The sequence below is a fragment of the Balaenoptera ricei genome, chromosome 11 (assembly GCF_028023285.1).
Source record: "Balaenoptera ricei isolate mBalRic1 chromosome 11, mBalRic1.hap2, whole genome shotgun sequence".
Lineage (NCBI taxonomy): Eukaryota > Metazoa > Chordata > Mammalia > Artiodactyla > Balaenopteridae > Balaenoptera > Balaenoptera ricei.
Window position 1 is genome coordinate 80,637,073 of NC_082649.1, and position 16,232 is coordinate 80,653,304.

A 16,232-nucleotide genomic window follows, 5' to 3' on the forward strand; every position below is an offset into this window, starting at 1 on the left:
TGGACATTTAGGTTGCGTCCATGTCCTGGCTATTGTAAATAGTGCTGCAGTGAACATTGTGGTACATGACTCTTTTTGAATTATGGATTTCTCAGGGTATATGCCCAGTAGTGGGATTGCTGGGTCGTATGGTAGTTCTATTTTTAGTTTTTCAAGGAACCTCCATACCGTTCTCCATAGTGGCTGTATCAATTTACATTCCCACCAACAGTGCAAGAGGGTTCCCTCTGTCATACAGAGTGAAGTAAGTCAGAAAGAGAAAAACTTTCTCTGTATGCTAACACATATATATGGAATCTAAAAAAAAAAAAATGGTTCTGATGAACCTAGGGGCAGGACAGGAATAAAGACACAGATGTAGAGAATGGACTTGAGGACACAAGGAGGGGGAAGGGTAAGCTGGGACGAAGTGAGAGAATAACACTGACATATATACACTACCAAATGTAAAATAGATGGCTAGTGGGAAACAGCCGCATAGCACAGGGAGATCAGCGCGGTGCTTTGCGACCACCTAGAGGAGTGGGATAGGGAGGGTGGGAGGGAGATGCAAGAGGGAGGGGATATGGGGATATACGTATGCATGTAGCTGATTCACTTTGTTATACAGCAGAAACTAACACAACACTGTAAAGCAATTATACTCCAATAAAGATGTTAAAAAAATATATGTTGAGTGGGTGACGTATACAAGATAGTAAGAAAAAAAGGGTTCATTTTTTGAAAATCACCTCTATCAGAATAATTGGCATGATTACCTTTTCAGTCTATTTCATTTTTCAGCATTCCCACAGACTCAGCTATTGAGAAATATCTTAGTATCTCTGGCAAGGGAAGGAAAGGGTCTCTACAGCATAACCATGATGAATGCTTCTATTTTCCTGAATTTTACTGAAGCTGTACACTTTTCAGGTTGACAAGAAACAAGAGGATCTTCAGTATAAATAAGCAAAATCAAGCTGACTATGTAAACAGTTTTCTCAAGTCAAGCAATAAATGAAAAAGAATAGGTTTCTGAGAAATAAGGAACTTAGGGGGACTGGAGTTTTCTGCTTTGGTTGTCAGCTAGGCTACACCCCTAGAGATTTCAGTTCAGTAGGTCTGGGACAGACCCTGGAATATACATTTTTTTTTTTTTTTTAGAAAGCCATGTGGAGAGGGCTGTCTTTTTTTTTTTTTTTTTTTTTTATGGCTGTGTTGGGTCTTCGTTTCTGTGCGAGGGCTTTTCTCTAGCTGTGGCAAGCGGGGGCCACTCTTCATCGCGGTGCGCGGGCCTCTCACTATCGCGGCCTCTCTTGTTGCAGAGCACAGGCTCCAGACACGCAGGCTCAGTAATTGTGGCTCACGGGCCTAGTTGCTCCGCGGCACGTGGGATCCTCCCAGACCAGGGCTCGAACCCGTGTCCCCTGAATTAGCAGGCAGACTCTCAACCAGTGCGCCACCAGGGAAGCCCCTGGAATGTACATTTTTAACAAGACCCATAGTTATGATGCTAATTGTCCATGGGCTCCACTTTTTAAAAAACTCATCCTAGTTTTAATATTCTCATTATTTAATAGAAACAGATTAACGTAGAAGTTAAAAAGTTCCTGGCCCTATTTACTAGCTTTGTGGTTTAGCACAAGTTACTTAATCTTTTCTAAGCCTGTTTCTTCATGTGTAAAGGGGGAAGGGGCAATAAAATGCCTACATCCTAGGGCTGCTGTGAGCATTAAATGAAACAATACATATAAAGCACAATATCTAGCACATAAATGCTCCCGTATGTTAGTTGCTATTAGTATTACTATTTTATCATTTTGTCATTATCCGAATTGTAAGAGAATGTACACAAAAAATATATTTTAAAGGAATCAAGTTTTGCTAAGTAAGAGAAATACTTCTTAAGCAGAAGTTGGGAATTTATCGTGTTCGTCAATGGTTTTATCATCATTGTTAGTTTTGTAGGTAATTTTCCAGGTGTTCCTTTACTGATATCACTGAGTGTCATTCATGTCTGTTTCCAAGTGCCTCCCTAAACCTCAAGGAATAATTTAGTCATTTCTGAAGAAGCAGAATTTTGGCTCCTATATTGAATTACAGATCACCACCCAGTTCACAACATGAGCTATGTACTAGATGTAACACATCTTCCTTAGGTGTCATTTATTGAGCAGAATGTACTGCCCTCCAAAATCTTATTTTTCTCTATTAAGTAATATATTGGGCCTGGATGCTGTCCTGATAGAACTTATTCTCTAAGGTAGAAGTTCTCAAAGTTCAATCAAACTAGGGTGTATCAGTCATCTTACAGAATCAAGAATGTTTGTTCACTTATCCAAGTCCTGTTTACTGAGTGTCTAACAAGTGTCAGGCATTCAGAATTTACAGAGAAGAAGAAAGTCAAGATCCCAAATCAAGTGGAGACAGAAAAAAAAAAAAACAAGTAATTAAATACATTACCGAGGAAGTGTGGTTGGTGATGGACGCTATGAATGACAGGGAGATATGGTAGAAATGTCTAAGGGAAAAGAACTATTTTAGATTAATAATCAGGAAAAGGCTTTCCCAGGAGATGACATTTTGAGCTGTCACCTGAATGCCACGAAGGAACCAGCCATGGGCAATGCCAGGAGACAGAGTGATTGAGGAAAAGGGAACAGTCAGTGAAAAGACCCTAAGCCAGGACCTGGTGGGCCACATTTAGGAGTTAGGGTGTGAGTCCAAGTATAATGAGAAACCACTGGAGAATTTCAGGGGGAGGATGTCATAGTCTAACCCATCATCATTTCAGGATCACTTTCCCCTTCCCTCCTCCCCTCTCTCTAAAGCGACTAGCTACTGTGAAACCTAATGGAATGATGTTTAACTGCAGTATCTGCTTCCACGAGTCCAGCTACAATCTCTGTAATTTCTCTAATGAACTTGTCACAGAGGCATGCCATGAACGTCCCAAATCACATCTCACTTATGGCATCGAGTTTTCTCTCCATAGCATTTTAACGATTCTCCTCTCTGGTGTCTCTGGTACTTTAGGTTACACCAGGTGACGTTTGAGGTGCCCACCTGTGAGGGGAAGGAGCGGCAGAAGGTGGCCCTGATTGGCGACTCCTCATCTTCGGCAGAGTTCTTTGTCACCGTGGCTGTCTTTGCCTTCCTCTACTCCTTGGCCGCCACTGTCGTTTACATTTTCTTCCAGAACAAGTATCGAGAAAACAACCGGGGTCCACTCATCGTAAGTGGTTTGCTTTATGAAATAACTTTTTCTGTCCCTTCTAATTTCTTTTTTCCAGTGCTTAAAGGCTTTGGAGTTACCTGAGCCCTCAGGGCAGGTGTTTGAAAGGCAATCACATTCTTTTTCATCCAAATCTCTTAGATCTAAAACGAAAACATGATGCCTGTCATTCTTTTGTGCCCATGCCTGTCATTCTTTTGTGCCCCTGCGCTGGAGAAGTATTGTAAGAGTTGCTAGAAACTCCTCTGCAATAAATGCTTGGAAATCTCATGAGATCAAGGAAAGAGTAGTGAGGCTTGCTGCAGATTTATTTATAATTCCAGTATTATGGAGTTAGTCGACCATTGTTTCTCACCGGTTGTTTAGACAATGTGACTTGTACTTATTGAAATGTGTTATTCCTTTGGTATATGATAGACTGGTCATAGAATGGTTTAGTTTGAAGATGGAGTTCTCTGTCTCTGAATCTCTCTTTCTCTCTCTCTCTCTCTCTCTCTCTCTCTCTCCCCCTCGATCTTATCTCTTTCCACCACCAACCCTCCCCCACTTTCTTTTTCCTTATACAATGGTTCAAGGACTCACCTGGGTGAAACCAGTCTAGCTCAGCATGTCCAAATAGGGACACACAGATACCTAGGCGGACACAACAACTCTCAGAGGGATACATAAGCGTGGATAACTTTAAGGAAATACATTTAAAATTTTTCAGCTTTCTCATGTACATTTGCCTAAAACTTATCTTCCTGAGAATGCCCTGCTCCTGAAAATGTTACTGCTTCTTTCTTAATCACCTATTCCCCTTTTATAAAACAAAAGCATCCTTCTTTTCCATCCCCATACACGGGATATTGCTAGGTTGCGAAGCCTTGGAGTCATTAAAAAAAAGGACCATTTGAAATATCGGTGTTGCTGTTGACAAAAGTGAGGTATTCAAATGGCTGGGTAGTGTATCCTTTTGCATCTAAGGAGGTTTCCAATTTTTTCCTTTCAGTAAAATAGAAATTCCTAATCTACGTCAGCTGATAGATCATTAAAAAGTAATTTTTGATGACAGATCACTCTGTGGTCTGGGACATATTACTCAGAAGGAATTCAGAGAAATTAATGGCATCACTATAACAAAACCCCATCCATTCTCATCTACTCATTTCTGTGAGCAAACCTTCTCAACACATCTGTACAACGAGAAATGGAAATAGAATTTATGCTGAATCAAGTCCCATGTTAGAAGTAAGTAATATTTGTCCCTCGAAAGTACATCAGCTAATTGAAGAAAAAACAGTCCCATACATTTCTAATAAAAATTTTACTTTTAAAATTTAATAATTATTAACATGTATAATATATTTATGTTGTTTTGGACAATTGTGCATTAATAACATTTTTAATGATTACCCAACTCAAAAGAAAAATTTTTGATACTTAAAGCATTAGGGTCATGGGTAATCAGAGAGTAATTTTAATTTATATACATATTTTTGTTGCAAAGAAATGTAACAGAGTGATCGATAAAATGCTTTCCAGTATAAAAAAATGTTATATGAGGCTATGATTCGGTGGGGGAAGTATAATGGAAATACAAGTTCAAGGAGAACAAAAAGAACATGTAAAGTTTCTGACTGTTAATGAGGAATTTGTTTAATAATTTTTAAATGGGTAATAGAGAGTATCAAATAACAATTCCATTGAATTCATCTAAAAATTGATACAATGGGATATATTTTTAAATATCAATACTTATGCCCAACATTACACTCTTGCAACTGTTTAGACTTTTAATAAAAACAAAATTATATGTCAACTTTATACGAATAGGCACACAGTTTTTACAAATTCTTTTAGGGAGTATGTGAGTGAAATAAATTTTACAGATCTCTAGTCTAATCTATATATTATAGAGACTAGAAACTTAAAATCAACATGTTTTGAAGGGTAACTGGGAGAAACCCCTATTTGTAAAACATCATGATTAAGTTTGAAGGGACTGGGGAAAGATCTGTTTTATAGCACTTCAGTATGTTATTGTGGAAAAAGAAGAGTCAATCAGCAGAACTTGAACCTTTGGACAGATGTCTTTTTTTAAATTTTCCCTCCCAAATTGGAGCTACTGGTCTTAATGGTTTTAAAATATCTTTAACAGTGTCACCTACCTTGGGGTTAACCCTCGCATGATGTGCAGATAGATACATCAGAGAGGTTGACATACGTGTGTGTGTGTGTGTGTGTGTGTGTGTGTGTGTGTGTGTGTGTATACTATAAAACTGACATGTGTATATCCTTCCTGGATACATGTAGATACTCTCATAGAATTCTAAAGTCTGAGGAAATACTCTGACTTCCAGAGAGAAGAAACTGACTCAGTTAGTTTGCCCATAAAGTGGGAAAAGCTCTGTTTTGTTATATAAAACTACATTCTCCTCATAAGAAGTAATCTGGTAAGGCCATGCTATTTCATCTCTGTGTAAATAGTCTTTCCCATCAAGCAGGATATAATGAAATCCTGAATTGTGTACTACATTGGGTAGGTTTTGTTTTATTACATCGTGGAAGAAGGGGAGGAGCGGGGAGTTAATTCTAGTAATAAAAAGGGAAAGGCTCCTAGGTGAGACTTCAGTGATATTAAAAAACTGATGTGCTCATTACTTAGCAGATAAAAGTTAATTTAAAAGCGAGCCCGAATCCTAAGAGTCACAGAGACAGAATGAATGTAGAGGATCAGTATGACGCCATTGCAGCTGCAAATGACAAGCCTTTCCAGTTCTAATCCCACCACAATGGGGCCGTGACTGGGGAAGGAGGGGTGGGCTGTGGTACCCACCCTTAACTGTGAGTTAGCAGGTTAAGGCCAATCCACAGTGTGAGCAAGATCTCAAGAAGGTGGTTCATACCTAAGAAAACCTTCAAATACTAAACTAACAGTAATTGTACTTTTTAAATAAATTTATTTATTTATTTACTTATTTTTGGCTGTGCTGGGTCTTCGTTTCTGTGCGAGGGCTTTCGCTAGTTGCGGCGAGCGGGGGCCACTCTTCATCACGGCGTGCGGGCTTCTCACTGTCGCGGGCTCTCTTGTTGCGGAGCACAGGCTCCAGACGCGCAGGCTCAGTAGCTGTGGCTCACGGGCCCAGTCGCTTCGCGGCATGTGGGATCTTCCCAGACCAGGGCTGGAACCCGCGTCCACTGCACCGGCAGACAGACTCTCAACCACTGCGCCACCAGGGAAGCCCCTAATTGTACTTTTTTAAAGCCAAGCCTATTTATTCAGAAAGATGGCTACTGATCATTACTTGTTCTCTCTGTTCCTGTCACTAACTATTCTTTTGTTATTGTTGCTTTGTTTTTTACGAAACCCACATTTTTCCCTTTATTCTGTAGTTCGGGATTCTCTATAATCCTCTAGGACATGACAGGATACATCATGCACAGATCAGATCAATGTGGAGGAAAGTGATGAGGATGGCGATGGTGTTGATAATAGTAACAACAATAATACCGGCTGGTATTGATAGACTTTCTTACTCTGTGTGGAGTTGATTTAATACTCACAACAACCGTAGCTTGTATTGTTTTACACTTTTATAGGTGAGGAAAGGGAGGCTCAAAGTTACCCAATTAACTCTCCCAGATCACATCACTAATAGTCAGAGGGTAGAGTTTGAACCCAGGTCTCTCCAAATCCAGGGCCCAAATTCATAACTACCACGCAAGAGGGTCCAAAATCCTGATAGGCAACGTGCTACAAATTTGGAGGGGCATAGGTGGGTAGGACAAATTGGTTTATACACCTGGACAGCTCCTGTTATTTTCTTGCTCAGGATATAGAGAAACCAAACCCTAGAACCCCTAGACTTTTCTGCTTATTTGACTGTCATAGAGGGTTTTTTTTAAATTTGGCTTCAGAATCCATTTGGAGTTATAGAACTGCTGCCGTGAATCTATGATGCTTGGATAACTAGAGGGTTCTGCTGTTTATCTCTGTTGCACATGAAGGATGTCAGTGATAGAAAACAGGCTTTAAACATGCCCAAGATCAATGGCTATTATAAATCAGAGATTACCAGGACTGATTACTATATATTTGTAAGCCGTCATGAGCAATTTCAGGCAGACTGGAGCCAATGGCTATTATCAATGGCTATTTTTTAAGGTATCTTTCTCTACTGAACATGCTTGACAAGATTGCCCACCTTTAAGTGAAAATGAGAATCTGCATGTCTTTAGAAGTAACATAATTGTTAATGATGCTGAATGACACAATAGTGAGAAAATCAGGCCAAAAGAATCAGCCAGCTACTGTACGTCACTACAGTGAGTGCCTTCTTGTACAGATGAATAAATATCTTTCTCAGAAAGCAGAAGTGGCCACCTGAATGGTGCATGATTGTGGAATTGAAATGTCACCTCTGGTTATATCATTCTGTCATGTTCCTTAGAGTACAGTTTTAAAGCCAAATCTCCTGCCTAGATTTCTGAGACAGGATGTTCTGAACCATTTTCAGATCTCATGTCAAATAGTGACGATGTGAGGCTTCAGGGTTTTTTTTTTAAATATTAATGTAAAGTAGTTTAAAAAACTAATCAACACCATCCCACATTTTGGTGAATCCTTCTCACGAGAGATTTGGCTTAAAGTAACTACTCTAAATGTCAAGTAGAATCAATATTCACTTTAAGATTTTGTGGGAAAGGAAGTGGCTGCGTTGTTGAAGCTCTCCTTTTCCCATAAAGGAGACCAGGTTGACCAGAGGCAGTTTATGGGGCTAGAAGTGTTTACCCATTGCGGTCACACGGTGGTACCATGGCTCACGTTTGTTTTATGCCTGATGCATTCCTAATATTTTCATATTTCCCATCCAGCCTCAAAACAATCCTGAGAGAGACGTGGAGCGATTACAATCAGCCTCATTCTACAGATTCACTGTGACTCCTCTTTATCAAGCACCAGGCATGGGAAAATGAATCCCTGGGAGATTAGGGACCTTGTCTGTGGTCAAAGAAGTTAACGGCAGAACAAGGACTCAGACTCTTAGGCCAGTGATCTTGAGGGTAGTGGCTAAACTATGGGGTCCTGGATTTTAATCCCCCTGTATGACCTGTTATTTAACAGTTGGAAGCCTACAACTTTATCGATAGAATGAAGCTAATAATAATACACATGTCACAAGGCTGCTGTAAGAAAAGGAAGAGTTAATGCCTACAGAGCGCTTTGCACAGGGAGAGGCACACCAGCAAGTGCTGGATTAATGGTATCTAATTGTAGCCCTGTTGTTACCCTTCATGTTAATTTTTCTCCTGCCCATTACTAGGTAGTACCTTAGCCCCCTAAAGAGGAATTACAGGCGCCTTCCTTTAATTGCCTGAAGCCCTCACAATCCTACTCTCCTCCAGTCCCCTTACCCCAGGCACTTTCTTCCCTCGCCCCCGACCCGCTGCCAAGTCCCACACGATCAAGCTTGACTCAGGACTACTTCTAAGATCGCAATTGCTAGGTTGAGCCTTTCAATTAACCTTTCTGTTTCTGGAAGCCTGCTCTATGAGATGAATGGAAGGTGGATTTTTAACCCCCTAACAAAATAGGGCTCCCCATTGTCAAGTAGGGGCTGAGGCCATCACTGAGAGGAGACTAGGAGGCAGGCACAGAGCTGGTTGCTCAGAGAATCCAACGCGTGTTCCTACTCTCAACTGCATCTTTCTTGGCTGTCATTAGAGATGGAAATCAGAATTGCAGTCTCTGAGCTATTCAGCAATTGCTGAGAAGCCCCTCTCTCGCCTCTCCTCTTCTCTCTCCTCCCCTTCCTCACCCTTTTTCCCTCTTTTCTTCTCTTTCTTCCCTCTCTCTTCTCTCTTCTCTCATCGTGTTAGTTATACTTCATGTCTAAGTGTATTTCACTTAAATTGTATCTTCAATAGGCCAAGCAATGTGTGTATATGGGTGAACTAAAAGCATCCAGCCTGATGAGGAAAATTATTTAATAATTATGACTCTCCTACAAATGACCTGCTAGAGGTTATGTAGTTGGGCTTTGGTGACCTACCAGGAGGAGGAAGTGAACCTCCACCCGGAAGCCAAGGCACTCCCTCCCCAGGTGGGCTGGGCTAATAGGAAAGACAACTTCACAGCATGTGGTGGAGGATGAGAGGATAAACGGAGGAGATTATTTTGAAATTCTGCCTCAAGTATAATGTATTTGGTGCAAAAAAAGAATAACATCATTTGAAGCCTCCCAAATGTGTATCTTCTTAGGGGTAGGCATACCTGTCAGAATCTGACATTCTGGCTTGTGGGGTGTGTGTGTGTGTGTGTGTGTGTGTGTCTGTAGTTTCCACTTCCTCACTCTTTAAACCAAGAAGTGTTGGCAGTACAAAATGGCATGGACCTAAAAAGAAAGGAAATTGAGTTTGTTTTTTTTTGTTTGTTTGTTTGGTTGGTTGGTTCTTAAATTTTTATTTATTTATTTATTTATTTTTGGCTGTGTTGGGTCTTCGTTTCTGTGCGAGGGCTTTCTCTAGTTGTGGCAAGCGGGGGCCACTCTTCATCGCGGTGCGCGGGCCTCTCACTATCGCGGCCTCTCTTGTTGCAGAGCACAAGCTCCAGACGCGCAGGCTCAGTAGTTGTGGCTCACGGGCCCAGTTGCCCCGCGGCATGTGGGATCTTCCCAGGCCAGGGCTCGAACCCGTGTCCCCTGCATTGGCAGGCAGATTCTCGACTACTGCGCCACCAGGGAAGCCCCAAAATTGAGTTTTTTGTAGTGAGGTGGATGGACCTAGAGTCTGTCATACAGAGTGAAGTAAGTCAGAAAGAGAAAAACAAATACCATATGCTAACACATATATATGGAATCTAAAAAAATAATAATAATGGTTCTGAAGAACCTAGGGTCAGGACAGGAATAAAGAGGCAGACGTAGAGAATGGATTCGAGGACACGGGGAGGGGGAAGGGTAAGCTGGGAGGAAGTGAGAGAGTGGCATGGACATGTATACACTACCAAATGTAAAATAGATAGCTAGTGGGAAGCAGCCGCATAGCACAGGGAGATCAGCTCGGTGCTTTGTGACCACCTAGAGGGGTGGGATAGGGAGGGTGGGAGGGAGGGAGGGAGATGCAAGAGGGAAGATATATGGGGATATATGTGTATGTATAACTGATTCACTTTGTTATAAAGCAGAAACTAACACACCATTGTAAAGCAATTATACTCCAATGAAGATGTTAAAAAAAAAAAAAATGGGCATGGACCTAACCTTACGCAAACTGTTAATCTAAACTACTATATATTTTGCATCAACAAATACATCGTCCCAGAATCGGCACCACAGATGAAGGCAAATAAATTAATCCACTTTAAATGTTCCCAGCACAACGTCTACACGTTTCATCAGATTTTACATCCTCAGCTCTTTTCCAGCTTTCTTATGATTAGCAGATTCTTAATTAAAGCTTAGATCAGGGTTAATTCCCACCGTATTTGGTACCACATTTCTCCAATTAACTAGTTAAACAAAGAGACGAGCTGTAGTCCGATAGCCTTAATCAAAGCAGTGAACTGCTTACGGAATTAGTGTGATTATTCAGGGGCCCAGAGCTCTTCCTGTCCTGCGTTGGAGCCGGTGCCTTCAGAGGACTAGCAGAGAGTGTGTGTCCAAACTCCATCCATTTTTGTCAGATTTCCTCTCATTCCAGGGAACTCATCATTCAGTTAGACAAACCAGAACCTAGTGGAAATTTGGCAAAGCCCCAAATGTGTTTCCTTTTTGATTACAAGACAAAGCTCTTCCTTGGATTCAAGAGTAATGATCAAGGCTGTCTAAGTCCTGCTGGGTCCCGGGCCCTGTGCTAGGCACCAAGGACACACCGCAGAGTAAGACCTAGCTGCTGGCCTCAAGTTCCCTGCTTTATTCTTACTACCCTTGAAGGCCAAATCTGTCATGGGAAGATAGTAGGGTACCAGTGGTTAAGAATTCAGGCTCTGTACCCATACTGCTTGTGTCCAAATCTCAGCACCACTGTCTGTCACCTGTGTGACTTTGGACGGGTTATAGAACCTCTCTGTACTTGTGTTTCTTCACCTGTAAGATAGAGATAACAATGGTTCCCAGCCTGTAAAGTCGTCGATCAGATTAAATGAGTTATTGCACAGAAAGCAATTAGAACAGGAGCAAGTGCTCATGAATGCACGCCATTATCTTCCATCATGTAGCCCGGTGTCCATACTGTGCTGTCCATGCAGCTAGAGTATATTACATTTCAGTGGACTGATGAGCAAACAAAGTGGATACATACGAACTCCAGTGACTCTCATCTTGAGAAATGCTTTGGAAGGCTTCTTGTTGCACTGTTGACATCAAACACTCTTATATATTGTTTTTGTTGTTTTTTAGAGCTTCCAAATTCAGTATAAGCTGCTGTCATTTGAGACAGATGCAGTCAGCCCTAAGATGGGGTCACTCTGTCCCCATCACTCAGGTCCCCTCCCTTCAGCTCTCCCACCCCCATCCTGGCACTCAGATCTCATATTTTAGGGAAAGAGGGGAAAGAACACAGTTCCATTAAATAAGCCAGGCTCCAGAGAACAGGAGCTTGAATCCCTTGTCAGTTGGCAAGTCTGAAAATAGCAGAGTGTGAAGAGCAAAGTGGTGTAACAGGTAGAAACTTGGAAAATTTGATTGTTTGGGGGCATCCAACTGAGAAACTAGATTCAGACTTTTACCCTCCTCCTATCATTTTTTGAAAGTGGTGAAATATCGCCCACCTCACCCCGCCCCCATGATGGCAAAAATATCCTTACTCTTTGCTGAGTTTATTTCTTTGATTCCAGAACAAGCAGACACTCACACATGCAGCTTGGATTCACTGGGGCTTTCAGCAGTTCAGTAATGTCTTGCGCTAATACCCACGGTTCATTAAACTTTCAAATAATTGGCACAAAGTCCAGAGCTTGGATTTTTTGCAGCCCTCTTAGCTCTTTCTCCCAGCTGGACATCTTCATTTCCATTGCTTATTAGCAGGACTCTAATCAAAGCCACAGAGCCATGCAAGGGAGAGCTTCAAACCTTGCCCAGGGAACAGAAGAGAATGTGACTCAAGGTAAAACTGGCTTGGATCCCTTATGAGGGACATGGTTAATTGAAAATACCTGAGAGCTTGGGCAAGCTGTGATCTCCCCTTCACTCAAACACCCACTTATCTGAGACCTGCAACTTGGAATCTGTCTCTAAGTTATTCTGAAATGTCTAAGAAAGATCTAATTGATTCATATACTGCCTCAAGAACACCTAAGCCTGAATTGCAGTGACTTTTATTTATAGCTTTGTGGGTCCACTACCCAATTGACTAGCCACCCCTGTAGGCAGAAAAGTATGTAGATATTGATAACCTAGAAATTACAAGACCAAAAAAAAAAAAAAAGGAAATTATTACAATGGAAAAAGAACTTAGAAAAATTGCAGTTGAGGCTAAGGAAAAGAAGGCTAAAATGCCACTCTTTGAGCTGCCATTTACTCTTGAGCACTTTCCACAGGCCAGAAATTAAATTAGATAGTAGTTAACTCATTTAATTCTCCAAACATCTTTAAGGCGGGTATTATTGTGCCCATTTTACAGATACTGGATCAGATTTACAGAGGTTAAGCAACTTGTACTGTGATGCACAGAGAGTGAGGCTTCAGAGACACACTCTTCATCATGGTACTCTGCTGCCACCCCACTTTTACCTGGAAGTATGAAAATGAAATCCAAGAATGTCTATCAGCCTATTCAGCATCCCCTATGTGCAAGACTTATGGGGCCTGCAGTGGCATGAAATATACAAACCCTCACTGTGCTGCAACTGACAGTCAAGTCAATAAGACAGGACAAAGACACATCATGATAAAAGCACAAGAGAAGTGTGTTTTACTAGTGCTGGTGATAGAGACATCATGTAGGAATCAATGGGAAACAGCAAGTGCCATTTATTGGCTTGAGTGGTCAGAGAAGGTTTATGGAGTCTGTGAGACTTGACAAAGAGTAGAGACCAGCTGGATGGAGGGGAGGGCTTTTTGACTAGGGGAATGGCTTGAGCAAGAATGTAGGGGGAAATAATATAATAGTAGACATTTTTGTTAGCCTGCCACCTTCCTTCGTAGACTCATATCGTCCTGCTGAACTATCAGTCATGGTGCCTCACCCAATAACATAAAATGGTCAGGTGACTCAAGCCAGGCAGTCAGAGTCTCCTCTGGGATTTATCTATGGAGTGAAGTTCTTCCTCTGGAATTGTGAGGCTAGGAAGATGTGAGTTTAGTTGATAGTGGTCACACTGCCCACAATGTGGAAGGAATCTGTGAAAAGAATAAAGCTGAGCAGAGATAAGCAGATCCTAGATATGGAGAGAAAGAAAGGTAAAGAGAGACAGAGTGACTTGACCAAAACCAAAAATGAGCACCTGGATTTAGCCATACCTGAAGCCAGACACACTCTAGACTATCCATTTTTGTAAGTTACTGAATTTCCCTTTATGCTTACTAGTTTGGGGTTTCTCATACTTGCCAAATGAAATAATCTTGACCTATACATAATTTCTGCCTCCTCTATAAAAAAGGTATAAGAACCCATATGTCAAAAGATATTTGCTAAGATTAAATAACAAATGTCTAATATGATGGTTAGGTGCTAAGCACATAGTAGATGCTTAAAAACAGTTTATTTATTCATAGGACCAAGAAAGAATAAGATAGAATAACTCTGGCAGTACTTCAATATTCATTATTATTTAACTCTAGTTCTTTCCATTTGTAATGGCTGCATAATATTCCATTATCACAAGATAATACAAACTATTTAACCAACCTCTCATTGTTGGATTTTGAATTTTGTGTGGTTTTGAATTTTTCTCTCTCTTCAGCAATGCTGTGATGATCAGCCTTGTGCTTCAATCTTGACATGTATTTTAAATCATTTCTTTAGGATAAAAACTCAGAAATTGATTGTTCTCTTGATTTTTATAGAAGTTTCTATTTTAAGTCCATATAAAATATATCCCTAACAAATTACCTCTGATCTGAATGAAAAATTTGGATTCTACCATAGACCCTTCAATCTTACGCTGTTGGAGAAGAGCTCTCCCAAAAACGATCTGCAAAGAGAATATTTTCTTCTGAGGGGGAAAAAATAAAACCACTTGCTTTAAGGAGGCTGCCACTGAAACATTTGCTTTGAAACTTGGGATACTAAGGGGACGTCAAAAATTCAATTCAAGCCATGTTTAAGGATGCAGAAGCTCAGGCTTTAATTACTAGGGAGAATCCCCAAGACAGGCATTAACCTGCATGGCAGCGTACACCTGGCCCCAGAGCTGGGCTCTGCAGACCTTTAGCTTTGGCAATCTCCTTTCTCACTGAGGCTCAGTAAGTGAAATTCAAGATCATTAACTCCTCCTCTGGCCACACACAGAAGAAGAAAACAAACATACAGAAGTTGCATGTGATGATTTTTTAAAATAAGGAAGCGCTTTATAAGTTTCATCCCGGGGTGTCTCTCGTGCCTGCAGTTCCGTGTGTGGCACACCAGCAGATAGCCGGGCAGCAACAGGCTCAGCAGGCATCTGTGCCCAGCCCTGCCCGGCTGCCCTCGGCCTCCCATGAGCTTCTGCGTAAATCTGGTGGCTTCTTTCAAACCCCCAGTTAAGCTATATCCCACAGCCTTCCTTCCCTTTTTTTTTTTCACTTGTTCTATAAATTGTTGATTCAGGATTGAAAAAAACCAAGACCAAACTATATGGGATTCGTGTCCCTGATTAGAAGATCTGGCTGCTGAAAACGCCATTCTGAGCTTTATGAAACCCTCAGGCCTGGAGGATTGGCAAAGTTTATAGGGAACGGGCAGGGGGAGGGGCTCTGGAAAGGAGAGAATTGATTCGTATTAGGTCATATTTGTGGAGACTCTCAATGAAGTGGTCCCCCACCTCCTGTCTTGCATTCTTCCAGCCATCACTCCAAACACAGCTGCGTTTATGCCATGGTCCATCTCTGGCTCACCTCTCCTCACTCCAGCCTTCAAGGCCCTCCTAAGCCATGACCCTTCACCTACTCTTCAAAACCATGTCCTACCATTCCCTATATCCCAAGTTTTCACCAAACTGGACGACTCACCATTCCCTAAACATGCTGTTTACAGGCCTACTTCTGCATAATTACTGAGCACTTGCCACCTGGAAGGTTCTCCTCTCCTACCCTATCTCAACCCATCAAAATCTGACTCATCCTCAAAGACCCAGCTCAAACGCTGTCTGCTCCCTGCAATATTTCCTCATCGTCCACATCCTTCTTCCAGAAGATATCTGAGTTCTCCCTCCTCAAACTTCCATACCTCCGTGTGGAAATCTTTCTTTGTTCAAGTACTGCTCTGTACTTGAGTTAGATGTTGTTTTGTCGGATTCCATGACTAACCCTCAAATATCTGAAGGGCAAGGGCTATTTCTAACACAGCTATAACAGTTCCCTAAAGTCAGTATGAAAGTGAAACGAATGTCCTTCCAAGCTGGTCATCAAGGATAGGGTCTGTTGTGTGCATTCCTTCAACACGTATTTGTTGAGAGTTCCTGTTGTATGCCAGGAACTGTGGCTAGCACCGGCTGCACACAGCAAATGTGTATTCCAAGAGAGACACAGGAAGAACCGCCAGAAATATAGAATATGCACTGTCTTGTCAAGATCTGGATCTCTAGATATTGGAGGTATCCATCGGCACTGCTACACTTCAAGCAACAGAATCCCAGAAATCTAAATAAGCATCATTGTTATGAAGACAATCCCTCAGCTCAGAAGAAACTGAGCTTGCTGTTTCAAAATGTTGGGCCCTAGCTCTTCTGAAATTCCGCCTGCAGCAAGCATACTACAACGTACAAGGAGTCTGCCCAACCAAAGTAGCTTAAGGTATCTCTGTCATGTACTTTGTTCTGATTAGGCATTTTGTAAGGGGGAAATGGAATCAAAATATAGTACACTAGCTTCTCTGTCATCTTTGTTCCTCTCTGAAA

The 16,232-nt window shown here is 41.5% G+C and overlaps 1 protein-coding gene across 2 annotated transcripts in view; it reads left to right on the forward strand.

Moving 5' to 3' along the window:
• SYNPR (synaptoporin) overlaps positions 1 to 16,232 on the forward strand; it is a 296,719-nt gene that overhangs the window by 252,493 nt on the left and 27,994 nt on the right. For both annotated transcript variants that reach the window (XM_059937693.1, XM_059937694.1), the window contains exon 4: positions 3,016 to 3,214. In XM_059937693.1, coding sequence (XP_059793676.1) covers positions 3,016 to 3,214 — 199 coding nt within the window. The remainder of the gene's footprint in view (positions 1 to 3,015; positions 3,215 to 16,232) is intronic.